This window comes from Papaver somniferum, chromosome 6, assembly GCF_003573695.1.
Source record: "Papaver somniferum cultivar HN1 chromosome 6, ASM357369v1, whole genome shotgun sequence".
Taxonomy (NCBI): Eukaryota; Viridiplantae; Streptophyta; class Magnoliopsida; order Ranunculales; family Papaveraceae; genus Papaver; species Papaver somniferum.
This window is the reverse complement of record NC_039363.1, coordinates 173,857,566-173,876,157: the sequence shown is the minus strand read 5'-3', so window position 1 is coordinate 173,876,157 and position 18,592 is coordinate 173,857,566. Positions and strand designations below refer to the sequence as shown.

At 35.5% G+C, this 18,592-nt stretch overlaps 2 protein-coding genes across 3 annotated transcripts; both read left to right on the top strand.

Annotated features, from left to right (window-relative positions):
* Nucleotides 1-4,681: 4,681 nt before the first annotated feature.
* Nucleotides 4,682-8,176, top strand: LOC113291838 (glutamate receptor 2.7-like). Its single transcript, XM_026541326.1, has 5 exons — nucleotides 4,682-5,062; nucleotides 5,216-6,543; nucleotides 6,665-6,885; nucleotides 7,047-7,440; nucleotides 7,655-8,176. Exons 1-5 carry the CDS (start codon nucleotides 4,795-4,797, stop codon nucleotides 7,997-7,999), a joined length of 2,556 nt encoding a protein of 851 aa, XP_026397111.1. The 5' UTR covers nucleotides 4,682-4,794; the 3' UTR covers nucleotides 8,000-8,176.
* A 1,698-nt stretch (nucleotides 8,177-9,874) lies between these two features.
* Nucleotides 9,875-13,182, top strand: LOC113286446 (glutamate receptor 2.7-like). 2 transcript variants are annotated; one of them, XM_026535068.1, is made up of 5 exons: nucleotides 9,875-10,215; nucleotides 10,345-11,663; nucleotides 11,814-12,126; nucleotides 12,227-12,597; nucleotides 12,702-13,182. In XM_026535068.1, the coding sequence occupies exons 1-5, from the start codon at nucleotides 9,948-9,950 to the stop codon at nucleotides 13,086-13,088; spliced, it is 2,658 nt and encodes an 885-aa protein (XP_026390853.1). In that variant the 5' UTR covers nucleotides 9,875-9,947; the 3' UTR covers nucleotides 13,089-13,182. The 2 variants fall into 2 exon arrangements, with proteins under 2 accessions (XP_026390853.1, XP_026390852.1); XM_026535067.1 differs by having other exon boundaries at nucleotides 11,811-12,126.
* Nucleotides 13,183-18,592: the final 5,410 nt, after the last annotated feature.

Below are 18,592 nucleotides of genomic sequence, written 5' to 3'. Positions count from 1 at the left end.
ACCACTTCACATGTATTAGAGAATGGTTCTAGTGGATGGTTAGATGAGACTGAAATGGTGTTGCAGCTACAGATGGGTGCAAATACATAGAAGTTGTTGTTGCAGTTGCAGGTGTCTGAGTTAGGTAGTGCTTAGTATGGTTGTGAGCTACAAGTATTAGCACTGGTCACAATGGCGGTGTGAAAGCTGCTCAAACTGTTAGAGCACCACATGCGCGTAGCAAGGAAAATTTCTTCTAAGTTCTATTCATCGTCCTGTTTCACCATCTTACTACTAATTTCAATTAGAGTATTTAACTAATGCTACTCCTTATATCTATCTCAGTATGCTCTTGGTAAGAAGGAACCCATTGTGGACATTGATGGAGGAGATGTTGATAATCAGTTGGAAGTTGTGGAGTACATCGAGGATTTGTACAAATATTACAAGCTTGCATAGGTAGATCTATTTAATTTTAGTCTCCTTGATAAATCATTATTGAAGTAATTGTATCTAATTTTATGATCCCATAATACAGAAGTCAAGCCTCATTCATGACTATATAGGTTCACAATGCATTTTTATTTCGACTTAAAGCTTATAAAATGCAAAGACGTTCAGTTCAATAATGTTCCATCTAAAATATGTAACTATGACTCTTTGTAGGTTCAAGGTTATAGAGAAGTATGGTCCCTTTCAGTTACTCAGACCATTGCTGGAAATTATTATCCAGTAAGTATTTTTCTCTCTTGGCGACGTTATTGCATTTTCTGCAATTGTGTATATTTTACTAAGGTACAGAACCTGGTTGCCCACTTTGGGATTGATCAAATGTTGATGTTAGGAGGATGACTGTAGCATTGAGATCATATGCTATGTACAAGTAACTTGTTAGGTTTTCAATGTTTTCACAGGCAATAGCAGAACTTCAAGGCAGTAAAGGAATGTGGTCTTTAAGAGCATCTACTGATGATCCTTATAATACCTTTTTGGTTGTGATTTTTATGAGTAAGATTCGAATATTGGCAATGAATTTTGCTGTGAGTTAGAGTAAACTGATATATAGGGTTTTGATTCAGAGGTGCAAACTATGTTCTGTCATGATGTTGTTAACAACCAACTTGTACAAGTGAGTGTGTTTGAACTTTGTTGTTGTTGATGCTGTTAACTTTGGTTTTTGGCTAAAAAAATGTTTGCGGACTGTTTTTCATTGAGCTTTTCTTAACTGGTAAAATTTGCAATCCTTGGCACCAGTTGGACATAACTTTATTTATAGTTTTTGAATTTGTTCAGGTACTAGCTCACTTTCTCTAGGTGCTGAGACATATTGTTAAGAGTAGGTGAGGCGAAGTGTTGCAGATTTGAGAGAAAAACATTAAGCAAGAGAAGGCAGAGACTGTTACGTGAGTTCTGTGCTTGTTTTTTTATTCTTATATGCTCATAGTTGTAAACAATTGTTGTATGAGATTTATGCCACACATAACTTAGGAATCCTCTTAAGTTTTTAAGCAGATGTTGTTATCCTCAAAAAATATGAGTCCTCTTAAGTAGTTGTTGAACGAAAACAAATTAATGTTGTTCAATGTGTAATATAATTTGTGTGGATTTAATGAAAGGCTTGTCCAGATAATTATTTTGGAAAATCTTTTGGAATTCCGGCTTTTTTCCGGCAGAAACGGAACTGCCAGTCGTAATGCCGACCAATTTTGACCAGGTCAACGTTGACTGGCAGTAATTTTTTTGTTGTTACAAAATAATTCGTAACGGCTTGAAGATGTTACGACCATGTTGTTATAAAAATAATCGTAACGGCCCTGAGCTGTTACCACGTGTCAATTCGTAATGGTTGTCAGTTGTTACTGACGCCGTTACAACGCAAAATTCGTAACGGCTCCATTGTCGTTGCGAAAAAATTGTAACACCCTCTTTTGAAACAGGCTAGGGCCGTTACAACCACGACTCGTAATGGCCTCATTCTGTTTCTAATCCCAAAATTTGGTGTAGTGCTTTGATCTAAACGGAAATCAAATAGGTTTATCTATTAGAGGAAGATTGGTATAAAAAGTCTTCACTTTGGATGAAGCAAATCTTAGGCTGTAAAGGACGTCATCTAAGGGAATCAAGTACGTAGAACCTTGCGAGGTTCAAGAGACATAAGGAGCGTGACTATAACGTAACCTCTTAGAGGGTGGATTCGGTCTCAACTACATTTCAGTCCGAAGTTTAATACTAAGCTAGTGTCTGTAGCAGCTTAATATATTGTGTGGTGTTCGATGTAGACAAGGTCCAGGGGGTATTTTTCTATCGTAGTTTCCTCGTTAACAAAATTTTTGGTGTCTTCTGTTTTTTCTTTTCCGCAATATATCGTGTATCTTTATAGTTGAATTTACACAGGTTTGTACGTATTCAATGTAAGTAGATACGTCTTCTTAATTGTTATTGTTGAGGGGTAAATATGATATTGGTTCTACCAGTCCTATCCACAACACACCCAATTCCCAAAAGAAAGAGAGAGAGAGCGAGAAAAAAGACCCCTTTCTATTGTATCTCCTTTCCTTATTTATAGATATCCCCAAAACTTCTCCTCTTCATGATACCATGCCACATGTCTCCAAAACCTCTTTATTTACCATAATTTCATTTTCCTTTAATGACCTCTAATCTTCCCTTTAATTCCTTCTGTATCCCCCATAATCCATGGATTTCTCCTTGGGGCTTGGGCATTAGTCCCCAAGTCCCCTTTATACCTGGTAGGCTTGACCTATTTTAAGGACCTGTTGGCCCTATTAAAGGGTAGTACTTCTTGTTTTTGTTTTCTATGTTTTTTTCTCTGAATATATATATATATATAAAATAAAAATCCGATGTCACAGACGTATTTGCACTATAGATCACCATTTTAAAATAAATAAATAAATAAATAAGAGGGTAGATCCGCTCACACTTGTATTTTCACACGTTGGACGCAATTTTTTTGAATAAAACCTAAATAATAATGAATTTGATGGAAATATTTCGGGGATATGTTCCTCTTATAATGCTCTAACTACAATAAATGAATATATTCTGAAATAGCTATCCTCACCATCTGCCAAACATAATATCAATGGTTGATTTTCAACGACGACTGGTTTGTAAAGTGGTAGATGGCGGTGTTATACATTTCAGAATGTGTTCATTTTTGATAGATTTATAAGGCTTCATAAAAAGAACATATCCCCAAAATATTTACTTCAAATACATTGTTGTTTAGGTTTTACAATAACAAGTACACCGTTATACACCATCCTATATATAAAAAACATGAGCTTCAAATAAAAGTAAGATGATTTTTGAGGGATGGGCACTGGACTAAAATTTGTCCATTTGGAGGATTTGAATATATTGTCTTCTGCATTATTTTCTTCATCAATATGTGCCCCACAACATTACGGTCGCTCCTGATAGCCATTGATCTTCAAATCTATGAGAAATTTCTTTACAAATATCAAACATCTAACAAGCATTTATTAGTTATCAGAATAGAAAGGCTATAAAAAATAAAATAGAAGCTGGTTAATAGAAAAAATAAATATCCCTTGAATTAGCAATGTTTAATTTGAAGTAGTTGAGAAATCATTGTTCTATGTAATAAAAAAATAGACGATATTTTATATAACATTAATATACAAAGTAAAAATTCGATAAATTAATAGTTTTGGGACTAAAAAAAATTATAATTTAAAGTTATTAATAAATTAATAGTTTTGGGACTAAAAAAAACTATAATTTGAAGTTATTAATGTATCGAATTAAAATTTAGCTTACACAAACCTATTTGGGACTAGATAAATTTATTATTTTAGCAAAGTAATTAATTTATCAATTAACCGAAAATTAATTTATCATTGTAGTGAAATAATTAATTTATTATTGTAGCGGAGTAATTAGTTTATCGAGGTTTAATTTATTGAAGATCTATTGTATAAATATATTTTATTTAACATTAATATATAAAAATACTAAATATCTGAAAAAGACAAAAGAACTTATATCAGATCTAACAGATTTAAAAAAAAATCAACAATAAAAATATTTAGGAAAAAATTTTAGAGACAAGAATTTGAAAAATACGGCTACACATGAAGGAGTGGAAAGTACTCAATAATCATGAAACCTCTCATTAGACTATATACCCAATAAAATTTTTCGTTTCTTTTCTTCCACGGACCATGGAAGCTGGAATAATATATGTGACATTAATTATTCCACTCCAGTAAGATTCCACAGGCAACCATTGACGTAACACATGATTGCATTATGACGTAAAAATAAAATATATCTCTTCCATTGTTTTCACCTTGACGTCCTTGCATTCTTTAATTAGTTTCCTTAACACACAACATTTGAAAGTTTACATTGTTTTCTTTTAATCCGTGTGACCTTGGGATTTGCTGAAACTAGTTGACACTGATCAAATATAAGTGGTAGACACGCAATTGATTAATTAGTATCATTCTAGAAAAGAAATAAACTCTGTACATTCTTATATCACTATCATCAAGTAACCTCGGTTGGGCACGGCAACTACGTTAGCCTAGAAATTGAAGTCAAGACTCAATAGGCCTAGAAATTGTTGACATTTTTGATAGTTCCGTACCTTACTGATTGGTAGAAATGATCTTGATATATAAATAAAATGATACCGTCCCGATGAAAAAAACCAGGAAATTTCCGTTGAAACCTTCAATATTCTTATGTGGAAGCTAATAAATATGAACAAAGCAAATCAAAACATCCGGGTACATCTTAATGTGATTTTTCATTTTTATAACCATGAAAAAATTAAGTCGATTTCTCATCTTTCTATTCTTCAGTCTTCCACTCTCCTCTGTCGAAACTCAAAACAATGGGCTCAGGGATGGCAAAGCCATTTTCCATGTTGGGGTGATCCTGGATTTGACTTCCACTGTCGGGAATGTCACCGAAACATGCATTTCTATAGCAGTTTCGAATTTCTACAAAATTCATCCTAACCAGAATACGAGGGTAGTTACTCATATACGTGATTCCAAAGGTGATCCTATTACTGCGACCACTGCAGGTATGTTTCAAATAAACTAGAACAGTTGTTATAAAGATGCATGCATACATCTTTGACGAATGCGTTTCTTAAATCTAGCTTCATCGCCTCTAGGCTTTTCAGTTATGGTGTTTCCTCTCTGTGTACTAATCTGCTCTATAATTTACTTTACAGCCTTAGATTTGATAAACACTGTCGGGGTGAAAGCAATCATAGGCCTAGAATCATCGGTAGGAGCAGAATTTGTTGCATATATTGGTAGCAAATCTCATGTACCAATCCTCTCCTTCTCGCCAACTCATTCATCCATTTCTCCGACTCAAGTTCCTTACCTTATTAGAGTTGCCCAGAATGACTCATCACAAGTAAAGGCTATTGCAGCCATCATTCAAGCATACAAGTTGAAGGAATTATCTATAATTCATGATGATAGCCAACTTGGGTCTGCTCTAGTACCATCCCTTACCGTTGCTCTTTTTGATGTTGGTGCTCATGTATGTAATACGACCATCCTACCGAGCGTGGCAAATGCCACGATAATCAACGATAGCTTGCTCAAGTTAAAAAGCATGAGATCCAAGGTCTTCATTGTGCACATGTCACCCACTTTAGGTGCCACTTTCTTTTTAAATGTTCAAAAGCAGGGAAGGATGGATAACGGGTATGTGTGGATTATCACCACTGCCATTGCTGATGTTCTGTCCTTCATGAACCCTTCTGTTTTACGCTCGATGAATGGTGTTGTCGGTGTCAAAACTCATGTGCCAGAATCCAAGTCCCTTGGAAAGTTCAGTATTCAATTCCAAAAGCGTTTTAAGCAGGATCATCCAAAATTATATATATCACAACCCAACATACATGCACTGTGGGCATATGATCTAATGTTTCTTATGGCAATGGTAGCTAACAAAGTTCAGCCGCATTTTAACGATAAAAACTCTTCATCACCACCGGCAAATAAGCAAGGAAATCGAAATGTGCCTGATCTGTTTGACAATGGTGTCTCTCCTATGGGTTTAAAATTCTTACAAACAATTCAAGCGGCAAATTTCGTGGGGCTCAGTGGTGAGATTCAATTCATAGACGGGCAATTAAATTCTAATACTTACAGAATTGTTAACGTGCTTAACAAAAGAGATCGAACGATAGGGTATTGGACACCAGGGGTTGGCTTTTCGAAAGACCTTAATAAAAATAACATGCAAAAAAACTATTCAACAGATGATTATGACCTTGCCAGTGTAACATGGCCAGGAGGATCCAAAGAAACTCCAAAAGCTATGACCCTGACTATTGGAGTCCCTTATAAAACTGGTTTTGGTGAGTTCATGAATGCTAGCCGTGATAACACCACTAACTCGTGGAGCGTGACTGGCTTTTCAAAAGAGGTGTTTGAAAACGTGATGCAGGGATTGCCATATGAATTCAATTATGTCCCATATGAGACAAATGGAGTTTCAGCAGGAGATTACAATGACCTAACTTATTGTGTCTACACAAAGGTGAACATACAGTGCGCTATATTCATATTAATAATCCATTTAACATCATTGTTAGTTTCTTTTAAGAGTTTTTTTTTTTTTTTTTTTTTTTCCAATGGACAAATGATGTGAAAACATGCAGCAATTTGATGCCGTCGTGGGAGATGTGACTATTATTGCTAGTAGATCAAAATATGTGGATTTTAGTCAGCCGTACACAGATTCTGGAGTTCGCATGATTATACAAAGAACCGACGAAAAATTTACCAACGGTCGCTGGTGGTTTCTATGGCCTTGGACATTGGATCTTTGGTTTACAACCATCGCATTCTTCCTGTCGACTGGGTTTTTTGTTTGGATGTTCTAGAAAGGGAAAAACCCTGAATTCCAAGGACCATTATCACAACAATTGGGAAAATATCTCTCCTTTAGCTTTTCAATTTTGGTTTTTGCGCACAGTAAGTACAAGTATATACATATATATATATATTCATTCTGAGCATTTTGTTTCCGTCTCATGATAGAAAGACTCAATGTGCGATTTCAGAAGAAAAACTTGAAAGTAACTACTCCAGATTCATTGTGAGCCTGTGGAGCTTTGCGGTGTACATTCTAATGGGATGCTTTATAGCAAATCTAACATCTATGTTAACGGCCAACAATCTTCAAATAGGAACAATTACTGGATCGGTTGGGTACCAAAATGGATCATTTGTACCGGGTCTCTTGAAAGATTTAGGATATCAACCATCAAAGCTCGTTGAACTCTCTACAATAGAGGAGTATGCCGACGCTCTAAGAAACAGAAGGGTTTCTGCAATCTACGATGAGATACCTTATATTAAAGTCTTCCTTGAACATTACTGCGATGAGTTCACAGTTACTGGACCTACATATCCAGCTGGCGGTTTCGGCTTTGTATGTCCTTCTCCCTTCTCTAGAGCTTCGAAGTTTAGTACATCATAATCCTTTATATATATATATATATATATATATAGCTCATTAAAGGGAGCTTCCAAATTAGATTTAAAATTTTGAAATATAACATTTTTCCCATGTCTAACGAAAAAAGGTAAATTTCTGTACGGAGATCCTTAGATTGATATATATCCATTTGCTTTGTACCCTGCAGGTGTTTCCACTTGACTCTCCACTGGTATCCTATGTTTCTCATAAAGTGTTGGAGTTTGCAGAGGCAAATAAGACGAAAGGTGTTGTAAGAAAATGGTTTGGTAGCGACTCATGTTATCATACTTCCCAGAAGAATAATACATCGAGCCAGCAGCTTCGTCTTTATAGCTTCAGAAGTGTCTTCATCACTGTGGGGATTGCATCAGCCCTAACTCTCTGCATGTTTTTTGCTTCTGATTTGGTGTATAAGAGTGCCAAAAAAAATGGCAGTCTATCTGAAAACCCCACGGGGAGAACAAGAGTCGCGATAGACCAAATTCATGAACAAGAGTCATATGCGTCGTAACCAATGCCTTGTTTTTATGCCGTATTTTGTTGTATATAGTACTTAACAATTAAGTAATATAAGTGCAAATAATCTGTATTTCAGTATATTAAAGTAGCGTGCTCGTTGTAATACAGGGAAAAGCACGAATTTGTTAGATGGATTTCATTGAATATCATTAATTATTTGTAATTGGGACACTGTGTCTTATAATTAGCACCGTCATATGTGGAGTTCAATTACAACTTATTTTGTGTTTAACATTTCGCTTGTATATTCTTTATTCTTAATAAAAATTTCTCTTCCAATCAAAAATAAAATAAAATAAGACACTGTGTCTTATTTTTGACGGACACTTCCTAGTTTTTTCATTCTGGTGGTATCGTTTTATCAACAAGGTATGGTGTAAGTGTTGTTCATATAAGAAATGAGACTGTATAACAATTTGTATTTTACTCAAATTAACACGCTTAATGACTGGCACCCGAACAGAAACCTGGTCATTTTCCAAACCTAAGTCATATGCATGTTGAAGTCGCAGAAATATCAACACGCTTAATGACTTTCAAGTTGCAGCAGGGAATGAGCGAGAGACAACTCCACAAAAGAAACTATCTTCTTCACTATTTTCTGATAGCCAGTGATCCAAGAAATAGAAAATCACATCATGCCAGGATGAATTGCCCCTGTTGGTATATCAAAGCTATGAGAGATTGCTTTGCAAACATCCAACATGCATTTATAAGTCATTAGAGAAGAACGCATACAGACAATAGAATAGAAAACCAAAATATTGCTTGAATTAGCAATGTTTAATTTGAAGTAGTCTAGGGATTATTGTTAGAGTTAGACTACTGCTGCCTAATAAATTTTATTGTTTGTTTGCTTCCACGGACCATGGAAGCTGGAATAATATAGATTTATATGATACTATTCCACTAAGATTCCTCACGCTGTCATTGACGTAACACATGATTGCACGATGAAGAGATCATCCTGCGATTTGCCTCAGGAAAAAATTCAACCATAGAGTAAAAAAATAAAAATAAATCTCTACCTATTGTGTTCACATAGACATCGTTGCATTCTTTAATTTCCTTGACACGAAACACTTTGAGGTTTAAACTATTTTCTTTCAGTTTGTGTCGCCTTGGGATTTGCTGAAAGTAGTTGACACTGATCAAATATAAGTGTAGACACGCAATTCTATCATCCTAGTTCTAGAAAAGAAATAAACTATATCTAATTAACATACTTACATCACTTTCATCAAGTAACTTCGGTCGGTGAACGGCAACTAAGTTAGCCTAGAAATTGAAGTCAAGAACAGGAGGACTATAAATAAATAATCCATTGTGAAGTACTGCAATGAAGATCATCCAACCTCTTGTATCCAAATAAGAAAATCTTATAGGTTCAAAAATGAAGCTGATGGCAATCGATGTTCGACCACTTTAAATTCAGTTCAGGAGATAGGCAGGCAAATGCTTTATGCCTCCCATCCACCGGAGCCAAGTTTCGTCCGGAAGGGTTTCATGTTTTGTTTTATCAGGGTTTAGTTTAGCGTGGAGGATACAACTAGAAGGCGACACATTGCGGACTAAGTTTCCGATCAGCTGATGCGACGCCGTTATTAAATTATAACACTCTAGAAAGGGTTAGCTGGCTGTCCTGGCCATTCAGAAGTATGCCCTGCCTCAGTTCCTAACCACAGAAAGGAGTAAAATAATTAACAGTCATAATCAACTTAGACTTTGTTGTTAAAATAACGAATTAAATAATCGTTATTGACATTTTTGATAGTTACCGTATTGATTGGTAGAATTTATCTTGATATACAAAACGATAGATGAAAAAACCAGGAAATTTCTGTCAAATTTTTGTATATATCTTAAGCGGAAGCTAATAAATATCAAATCAGAACATCGAGGTACATTTTAATGTAATTTTTCATAATTATAGGAACGATATGAAGAAACTGAGTGGAGTTCTCATCTTTCTATTCTTCTGTCTTCCACTCTCCTTTGTCGAAACCCAAAACAATGGAGTAGCGAACGACAAAGCCATTTTACATGTCGGGGTGATTCTCGATTTGACTTCGACTGTCGGGAACGTCACCCGTGCATGCATTTCGATAGCGTATTCCAACTTTTATAAAATTCATCCTAATCAGAATACGAGAGTAGTTATTCATATGCGGGATTCGAAAGGTGATCCTGTTACTGCTACCAGTGCTGGTATGTTTGCAATATATCAATACGTAGAATTTTTTATTTTTTATTTCTTGGAAATCAAGTAATTCATTAAGCTAGAAAGCAGCCTCAGGCTCATACATCTTGTAATATGCTCTATTACTTACTTTACAGCTTTAGATTTGATACACAACATCGGGGTGAAAGCAATCATCGGCCTAGACTCGTCAGTAGGAGCAGAATTTGTTGCATATGTTGGTAGCAAATCTCATATACCGATCCTCTCATTCTCTCCAACCCACTCATCCATTTCACTAACTCAAGCTCCTTACCTCATTAGAGTTGCCCAAAATGATTCATCACAAGTAAAGGCGATTGCAGCGATCATTCAAGCATACAAGTTGAAGGAATTATCTATCATTCATGATGATAGCCGAATTGGGAATGCTCTGGTGCCATCCCTTGCAGTTGCTCTTTCTGATGTTGATGCTCAAGTATTTAATAAAACCATCATACCCAGCACGGCAAATGCCACGATAATCAACAATAGTTTGCTCGAGTTAAAAAGCATGAAATCCAAGGTCTTCGTTGTTCATATGTCACCCTCTTTAGCTGCCTCTTTCTTCTTGAATGTTCATAAGCAGGGAATGATGAGTAAAGGGTATGTGTGGATTATCACGACCGCCATTGCTGATGTTATGTCCTATATGGAGCCTTCTGTTTTACGTTCCATGAATGGTGTTATCGGTGTTAAAGCTCATGTGCCGGAAACTAAGTCTCTTAAAAAGTTTAGTATTCAATTCCAAAAGCGTTTTAAGCAGAACGATCGGAAATTATATAGACCACAACCTAACATAAATGCACTGCGGGCATATGATGTAATGTTTCTGATGGCAATGGTAGCTAACAAAGTTCAGCCGCGTTTTAACGATAAAAACTCTTTATCACCACCGGCAAATAAGAAAGGAAATCTTGGTTTGTTTGACAATAGTGTCTCTACTATGGGTTCAAAATTCTTACAAGCAATTCAAGCGGCAAAATTTACGGGGCTCAGTGGTGAGATTCAGTTTATAGATGGGCAGTTACAGTCTAATACTTATAGAATTATCAATGTGCTCAGCAAAAGAGATCGAACGATAGGCTATTGGACACCCGGGGCTGGATTGTCGAAGAACCTGAATATAAAAACCATGCAAAAAGACTATTCAGCAAATGATTATGACCTTGGCAGTGTTATATGGCCAGGAGGGTCCAAAGTTACTCCGAAAGCTATCACCTTGACTGTTGGAGTCCCTTATAAAACTGGATTTGTTGAATTCATGAGTGCCAACCGTGATAAGAACACTAACTCGTGGAAGGTGACTGGCTTTTCAAAAGATGTGTTTGAAACCGTGATGTTTGGATTGCCATATGAATACGATTATGTCCCATATGAGATAAATGGAGTTTCAGCAGGAAATTACAATAAGTTAACATATTCTGTCTACACGAAGGTGAACATACAATGCTCTATATTTTGTTAACGACTAACGAAACTTTATCCGTTTACTGTTTATAAACATAGTTTTTAAAAACATAATTTTTAGTTTTAATACTAGAATTTGGTTTTGTTAATGGACAAATGGTGTGAAAACATGCAGCAGTTTGATGTTGTCGTGGGAGATGTGACCATTGTTGCTAATAGATCAAGATATGTGGAGTTCAGCCAGCCATATTCAAATTCTGGAGTTCGCATGATTACACTAAAAACCGACAAAAATCTCACTAGTAGTCTCTGGTGGTTTCTATGGCCTTGGTCAAAGGATCTTTGGTTTATAACCATCGCATTCTTCTTGACGACTGGGTTTTCTGTTTGGGTATTTGAAAGAGGCAAAAACCCTGAATTCCAAGGACCATTATCACAGCAGTTGGGGAAATATCTCTCCTTCAGCTTTTCAATTTCAGTTTTTGCACATAGTAAGTACAATTATATATAACGATGTTTATGTGACTTGGTTTGAGCATTTTGTTTTCGGTTTATGATAAAAAAGACTCATGTGCGACTTTGTGTTTCCAGAAGAAAAACTTGAAAGCAACTACTCTAGATTCATTGTAAGCCTGTGGAGCTTTTCGGTGTATATTCTAATGGGATGCTTTATTGCTAATCTTACGTCTATGTTGACGGCCAAGAATCTTCAAACTAGTACTGTTACCGGATCGGTTGGGTACCAAAGTGGATCATTTGTATCGGAACTCTTAGTAGATTTAGGGTACCATCCCTCAAAGCTCGTTCAACTCTCTACAATAGGGGAGTACGCCAACGCTCTTAAAAATGGAAGCGTTTCTGCAATCTACGATGAGATACCTTTCATTAAAGTTTTCCTGGCACACTATTGCAATGAGTTCACAGTTGCTGGACCTACATATCCAGCTGGTGGTTTCGGTTTTGTATGTCCTTCTCCCTTCCCTTCAACTTCTAAGTTTAGTACATCATTGTTCTTGATATTATAGAGATCGTTAGCTTGATATTAATCCATTTTCTTCGTATCCAGGTGTTTCCACTAGACTCTCCACTGGTGTCTTATGCTTCTCATGGAGTTTTGGAGTTTGCAGAGGGAAATAAGATGAAAGAATTTGAAGAAAAATGGTTTGGTAGGGAATCATGTTATGATAATTTTCAGAAAAATACAACATGGAGCCAGCAGCTTCATCTTTATAGCTTCAGAAGCGTCTTCATTATTATGGGGGTTGCATCAGTGTCAACTCTCGGCTTGTTCTTTGCTTCAGATTTGGTATATAAAAGTGCAAAAGAAAATGGCGGTATATTTGATATGGTAAGAAAGAAATTTGTAAATGATGTGGCAGATGCTGAAAACCCCCCGGTCAGAACAAGAGTCTTGATAGACCAAATGCATGAACAAGAGTCATATCTTACTTAATGCTTTGTTTTAGTACTGTCGTTGGTTCTTGTATATGTGTAATATAAAATCTGTATTTCCCATTTCCAGTCAACAAGTAAATATTTTCAAGGCCTGTGCTACAGTAGAAGTGTTAGAATGTACTTGCTGGACTGGCACTTCCAGCAGGGAGATTTGACGGAATTTCATAGTTTCTTTATTCTATCAACAAATAAGGCAATTTTTCAAAAATGTAACGACAATTATTTAACAATGATGTTTTTCATAAGAAATTAGATTGTAACAATTTGTATTGTACTCAAATTAACGTATCTAATGGACTGGCACCCGAACTGAAACCTGGGCAGTTTCCAAATCTAGGTCATATGCATGTTGAAGTCACGGAAATATTAACACGCTTGATGACTTTCAAGTTGCAGCAGGGAGTGAACGAGAGACGACTCCACAACATTAGGTGGAAAACTCTTTCTAGAAGAACTAATTAAATGCCTTAGACTCCTTCAAAAGAATAGGAAAAATTCTTCAATTTTCTGAGGTGTTAATAACAAAGAACTACAGTATTTCAAACCTGTCTGGAGTTGGTCCCCATTTTTCATCGGATTCGAAAGACTCCAACACCGGTGGGGTATGATCTGAAAACTTAACAGATTTCCTGAATTCAAGATTATTTTTACAAATCAATAATTAAGGTAGATATCGACAATGTCAACCACAATCATTTAATAACAAACTAAGTCTAGTGTCAATGTAATTTGTTCATAAGAAATTAGACTATAACCCATCTGCACTGTACTCAATTTAATGAATGTAGCGGACTGGCACCCGAATTGAAACCTAGTCATTTTCCAATCCTTAGTCATATGTTGAACTCATGAAAATATCAACACGCTTGATGACTTTCACAACTCAATTTTCTACTTAGGAGATCATGGACTAATGGTGTGTGGTTAGAATAACCATGAACTAATTGTAACTAGTGTTTAACCCGTGCGTTGCACGGGCTTAAGTTTATCATGCCAAATTTATCAACCAAAAAATTGAGTCGAAATTGGCAGGGTTCCTTACTTTTGCTATTTTTTGTTTTTGATTTTTTTTTAAGAATATCTATTTGTAACTCAGCACCTCTGCGTGTGTTTAAGTTCATCAGGGTAGCTTTGTCATATATTGTCCTAATATTTTTTTTTAAAGTGTGAACTTCATCACCATTACGCATCATTCTTCCCACCGGTTATCCTTGGTTCAAGAGTGGACACATTTTATGGAACGAATAAGAAATTAAGAATGGAAAATTTAATAATGGATTTGAGAGAGCTAATCAACCGAAAATTCCAAGTTAATAATGGCTTTATGGGTTATAAAATATGAGAAATTGATGATTGCAACTTTACACCTTGATCACAATATGACGTGGACACTTATATCATGGAAATCAACCATTGCAGTCCGTTTGTTGGTTTCTTGATGTTTATTGTGTTTGACCGCTAAGTCTCCGACTTCTGCCGCATTGGATATCCCTTAAAATCAAAGTAATGTACTGAATTCTTAGTGGTGAAGATATTAGCAACCTGGGAAGATGAAGGAGTCGAGGAACCATGATGTGATTCCGCTACAGAATTTGACCGCTGAGCCTCTGACTTATGCCGACTTGATATCCCTTACAACTATAGAAATTTACTGAGTTCTTAATAGTGACAAAATTAGCAACCTGGGCAGATGAAGGAGTCAAAGAACCATGACGTGATTCAGTTATAAAAGTTAGAACATGATATAGGGTTAGCATTACACCTATAAAAGGCATATCAAAATAGTGCACAAAAACACAATTAAGGAGTTCATTCTAGACACCGTTATCGAAGTTCAGTATAAGTTGCTCCAATGATTCATATTCCAATGATTTATATTTCAGTATAAGTTTCTCCAAGGAATTCAACTGTACTAACTTCAGCAAATTGGCAGAATAGAGACAAATAATAGCGTGTTCTCGTAGCTTGAATTGGGTTAGTAAAAGCATATCTTATCATATATGCTTTTAAAAGCAGTAAAGAGTAGATGTACAACCAGTAACTCACTTCAGTTAGGAATAGTGTTTATTCCTTCATAGTATGCAGGGTCGGATTCCATCTTATTAAACGAAGTCCTCCATTTATAAGTCACAACCGATGCACATGAAAACCAAGAACAGAAACACAAAATCTAAACTACCAAACTACAAAAAAAATATGCAGGTTAAAGAATTTGGAGCAGGTTAGTGAAATTAAGACATATTTGAAGTAAAGGTTTGGTTCAAAGTTTGTCATTCATCTAGATGTGCCACCAAATTCATAGTTTTATAAGATCGAGTGACTAATAATGGTACAACAAAGTTGAGCCTAATAAATAGATTGAGATTGATTTGCATACTATTTCCAGTTAATGATCATATAAGAAGAAACACCGATAAAAAAAAAAGGAAAGTGATTATAACTCGAGTATATTCTGGGTGTTGGGTAGAAATAACAAATAAAAAAAGGAAAGTGATGAATTTACCTTCAACAACTACACGATGGAAAGGTCGTCACCGTACTGGTGATGAACTCGTTTGGGTTTTCTAATAAAAGAAATTGAGTTAGTATTTCTATTTCTAATTACAGATGCTTCATAGAGCACTGAAATCAATTAGAAGTACAAATTCTAACACATTCAGCTAATAGTTGTATTCTGTCATCTTCAAAAAGATCATTTCTGCAGCTCCTGACGTGGATGAGAGTGGTGCGATATTTCATGAGCCAACACCCTCAATTTTATCTGTATACGCCATGAGTGAATCCAACCCCTTGCTAGCTTGCAACCAAGAAAACAGTATACTCAGCAACCTCAACAATCGAAAAAAATATAAACCCAATTAACGAAAATTAAACATGTATTCAGATTAACTAAGAATTGACATTTTCCTATTTATATTTGTTTGTGTCCCGTTGCAGTGCAAGACGACAACATTACCTGGAAATATATTCTCAAGATTAAAAAATAGTAGCAATCTCATCCTCATTTTCAGCCACGCTATTAACATATAATTCTCTTTCGCTAGCTCATTCTTTTTCACAACAACCAAGTTCATGAAAATGAAAGTCGTCAAACATAACCGGTTTCAAAATAGTAACTTTGTTTGCTATAACCCCATAAGCTGCATTACACCATTGTGTCGTACCACTGGTTGTCAATAGAACTCATGAGCTTCACATTACCTTAATCGACAACTCAAAGAAAATGGTAAAAAAAAGGAAAGAGTAGATAGGAAAGAGTTACCAACCATCAATAAATTTGCAACACCAATTCTGCAAACATGCGATGAATGTCAATAACCACATTAGGATTAATTAGGTTAAGCCTAAATTCCAGTCTGACTCCTTATATAATAGGAATAAAAATAATTTTAATAGGGCCCAGTAAAATTACACATTTCACTGATAAGTCCCCAATCTAAAAAACTGTGGTTTAATAAGGTATTCGATATTACGCAGATTACTGCTTTCCAGAGCACAGAGAAACGTTATACAGTGATAAGTGATTCCATGCATTAACAAAGGAACCTGCCGACCCACAATTCCCACAAAATTCAAAGTATTGTATCTCTCTCAATGAAATACTTGTTTATGGAACAAAGTTCTTCCCAGCAGAGCCAAATAAGTTTGCTGGTCATGGCCTTCATACAGATAAACAACGATTGATTAAAATTACTTTGCGCAGATCTTCTGTGTGCTTTTTCACCTACTCTGGAAAACTAAGTTGCAGCCAAGTAAAGTGGGTAAGGTATAATGGAAAGGATTTGAGATATGATGTACAATATAAATAACTAACAAATAGACAACTCGTGTTAGTTGTGATTCAGTTTTTCATGAGAATTCTTTTTCATTTAGGTTCAATTTGAACTACCAGCTCAAAAGTAAATACATGAAAGCAAAACAGAATTAGACCTTGTAGCATTTAAAAGAATATCCATGAATCAAGAGCAGTCGGCTTCTAACCCTCAGCTCCGTACCCAACAAAGCACTCACCTATCCAAGTATGCAGCCTCTATTTGAGCCTTAAATATCCTGATACATACCTAAAAAAACAATGTTGTTACTGTTAAGATCTCCATTTTGTTATGTCATCAACTGAATAGAAGAGAAATAAACAAATATATCTAAAGAATACCGAAGTTTCATTTTTATTTTTCACCTAAATGATTGGGATTTGGATTTCTTATATGACATATACTTCATTCTCTTCATCTCAGAGAAAAAGTATCCAGCAATAGCTCTGCAGTAAGCAATCTATTGGAGCCATTAGCACAACATCTTTGATCTTTAACGATGCAGGATTTTTCCCTGCAAAGACACAATTATAGGAAGTTGATTCAGAACATGATGAAACTAATATCAGATGTTACGTAATTGAGGAAACATATTAGTCATATGCCATGAGAACAATCAAAGCATTTTTTTTTCTTTTTTAGCATATAAGAGAGCTCCAAATGACAAAATCTAATTGCTTGACACATGATTTCAAAGTAAACAACAACAGTAGGAGAAACAACAAAAGGCCAGTAGGCTTCAAATTGTTGTTGAAGTACAAAGACTTTTCTTCAATTGGGTTCCAGAGTTATCCCCAGCAGAGGAAAATAAGGCTGCTCGTCATGGACAATCTAAAGACAGATGGATGCTAGACTTCATGTTGAAACAAAATGGGGTTTGATACAGAGACATGGAAGAAATGTGCAAAGTTGATATCCCAGTTGATCATGAATTTGATTCAGAAGCATCTATGGGAAAATAACACTGAAAATTTGTAGCCATTTCTCAAAACCCTTTCAGAGATGTCAGCACCCCCATGACCTTCAGCACCCTGTGAACTCGTCGTTAACAAACTCAAATATTCCCTGAAATTGGCAAAAGCATCTTGCATCTAAGAATACCATACTAACTTGCTTCTTTTAAAGCTGATCCCATTATAGAAACACAGAATTATTACTAAATATTGGCAAATTCTTATTTTTTCTTGTAATAAACAACAAAGATTTTTGTAACAACAGTACGGAGTGTAGGTTGTAACAATGTAGTTACTGCTGGAGTTTGTGCATAATATGGAGTGTTATCTTTATCCCCGACAATGATAGAAGTCATGATCAAATTAGACAGATAGCAAAAGAATTGAACAATTTTACAATACTCACTAACAATTTAACCAATTGAGAGTAATTTCTTCATGCTAAATGCGATTAATCAATCGATAATGCAGAATATACGAAATCTAAGTAAACCCATATCAAATTATCACCAGAGTGACCTAAGTTTACCATCTTCTTCTTAGTCTCTAACATCTAAAAATTGCAATTTCTTTTCAACAAAAAAATCTATTTGATCCCCAAAATCAAATCTTTGATCCAACAAAAAGAAAAACCCTAACTTTAATCAGTGATAACAAATCATATAAGACTTACCCATACTCAAAAATTAAAGAATCAACCCGTATAAGAAAAAGCAGATTGAAGAGTAGGAAATGGG

Coding starts and splice junctions, on each gene's coding strand:
- LOC113286446 (XM_026535067.1), top strand. CDS start 9,948: ATGAAGAAACTGAGTGGAGTTCTCATCTTTCTATTCTTCTGTCTTCCA. Junction 12,127..12,226: donor AATTTCAGTTTTTGCACATA/GTAAGTACAATT, acceptor TTGTGTTTCCAG/AAGAAAAACTTGAAAGCAAC. Junction 12,598..12,701: donor CAGCTGGTGGTTTCGGTTTT/GTATGTCCTTCT, acceptor CTTCGTATCCAG/GTGTTTCCACTAGACTCTCC.
- LOC113291838 (XM_026541326.1), top strand. CDS start 4,795: ATGAAAAAATTAAGTCGATTTCTCATCTTTCTATTCTTCAGTCTTCCA. Junction 6,886..7,046: donor GGGTTTTTTGTTTGGATGTT/CTAGAAAGGGAA, acceptor GTCTCATGATAG/AAAGACTCAATGTGCGATTT. Junction 7,441..7,654: donor CAGCTGGCGGTTTCGGCTTT/GTATGTCCTTCT, acceptor TGTACCCTGCAG/GTGTTTCCACTTGACTCTCC.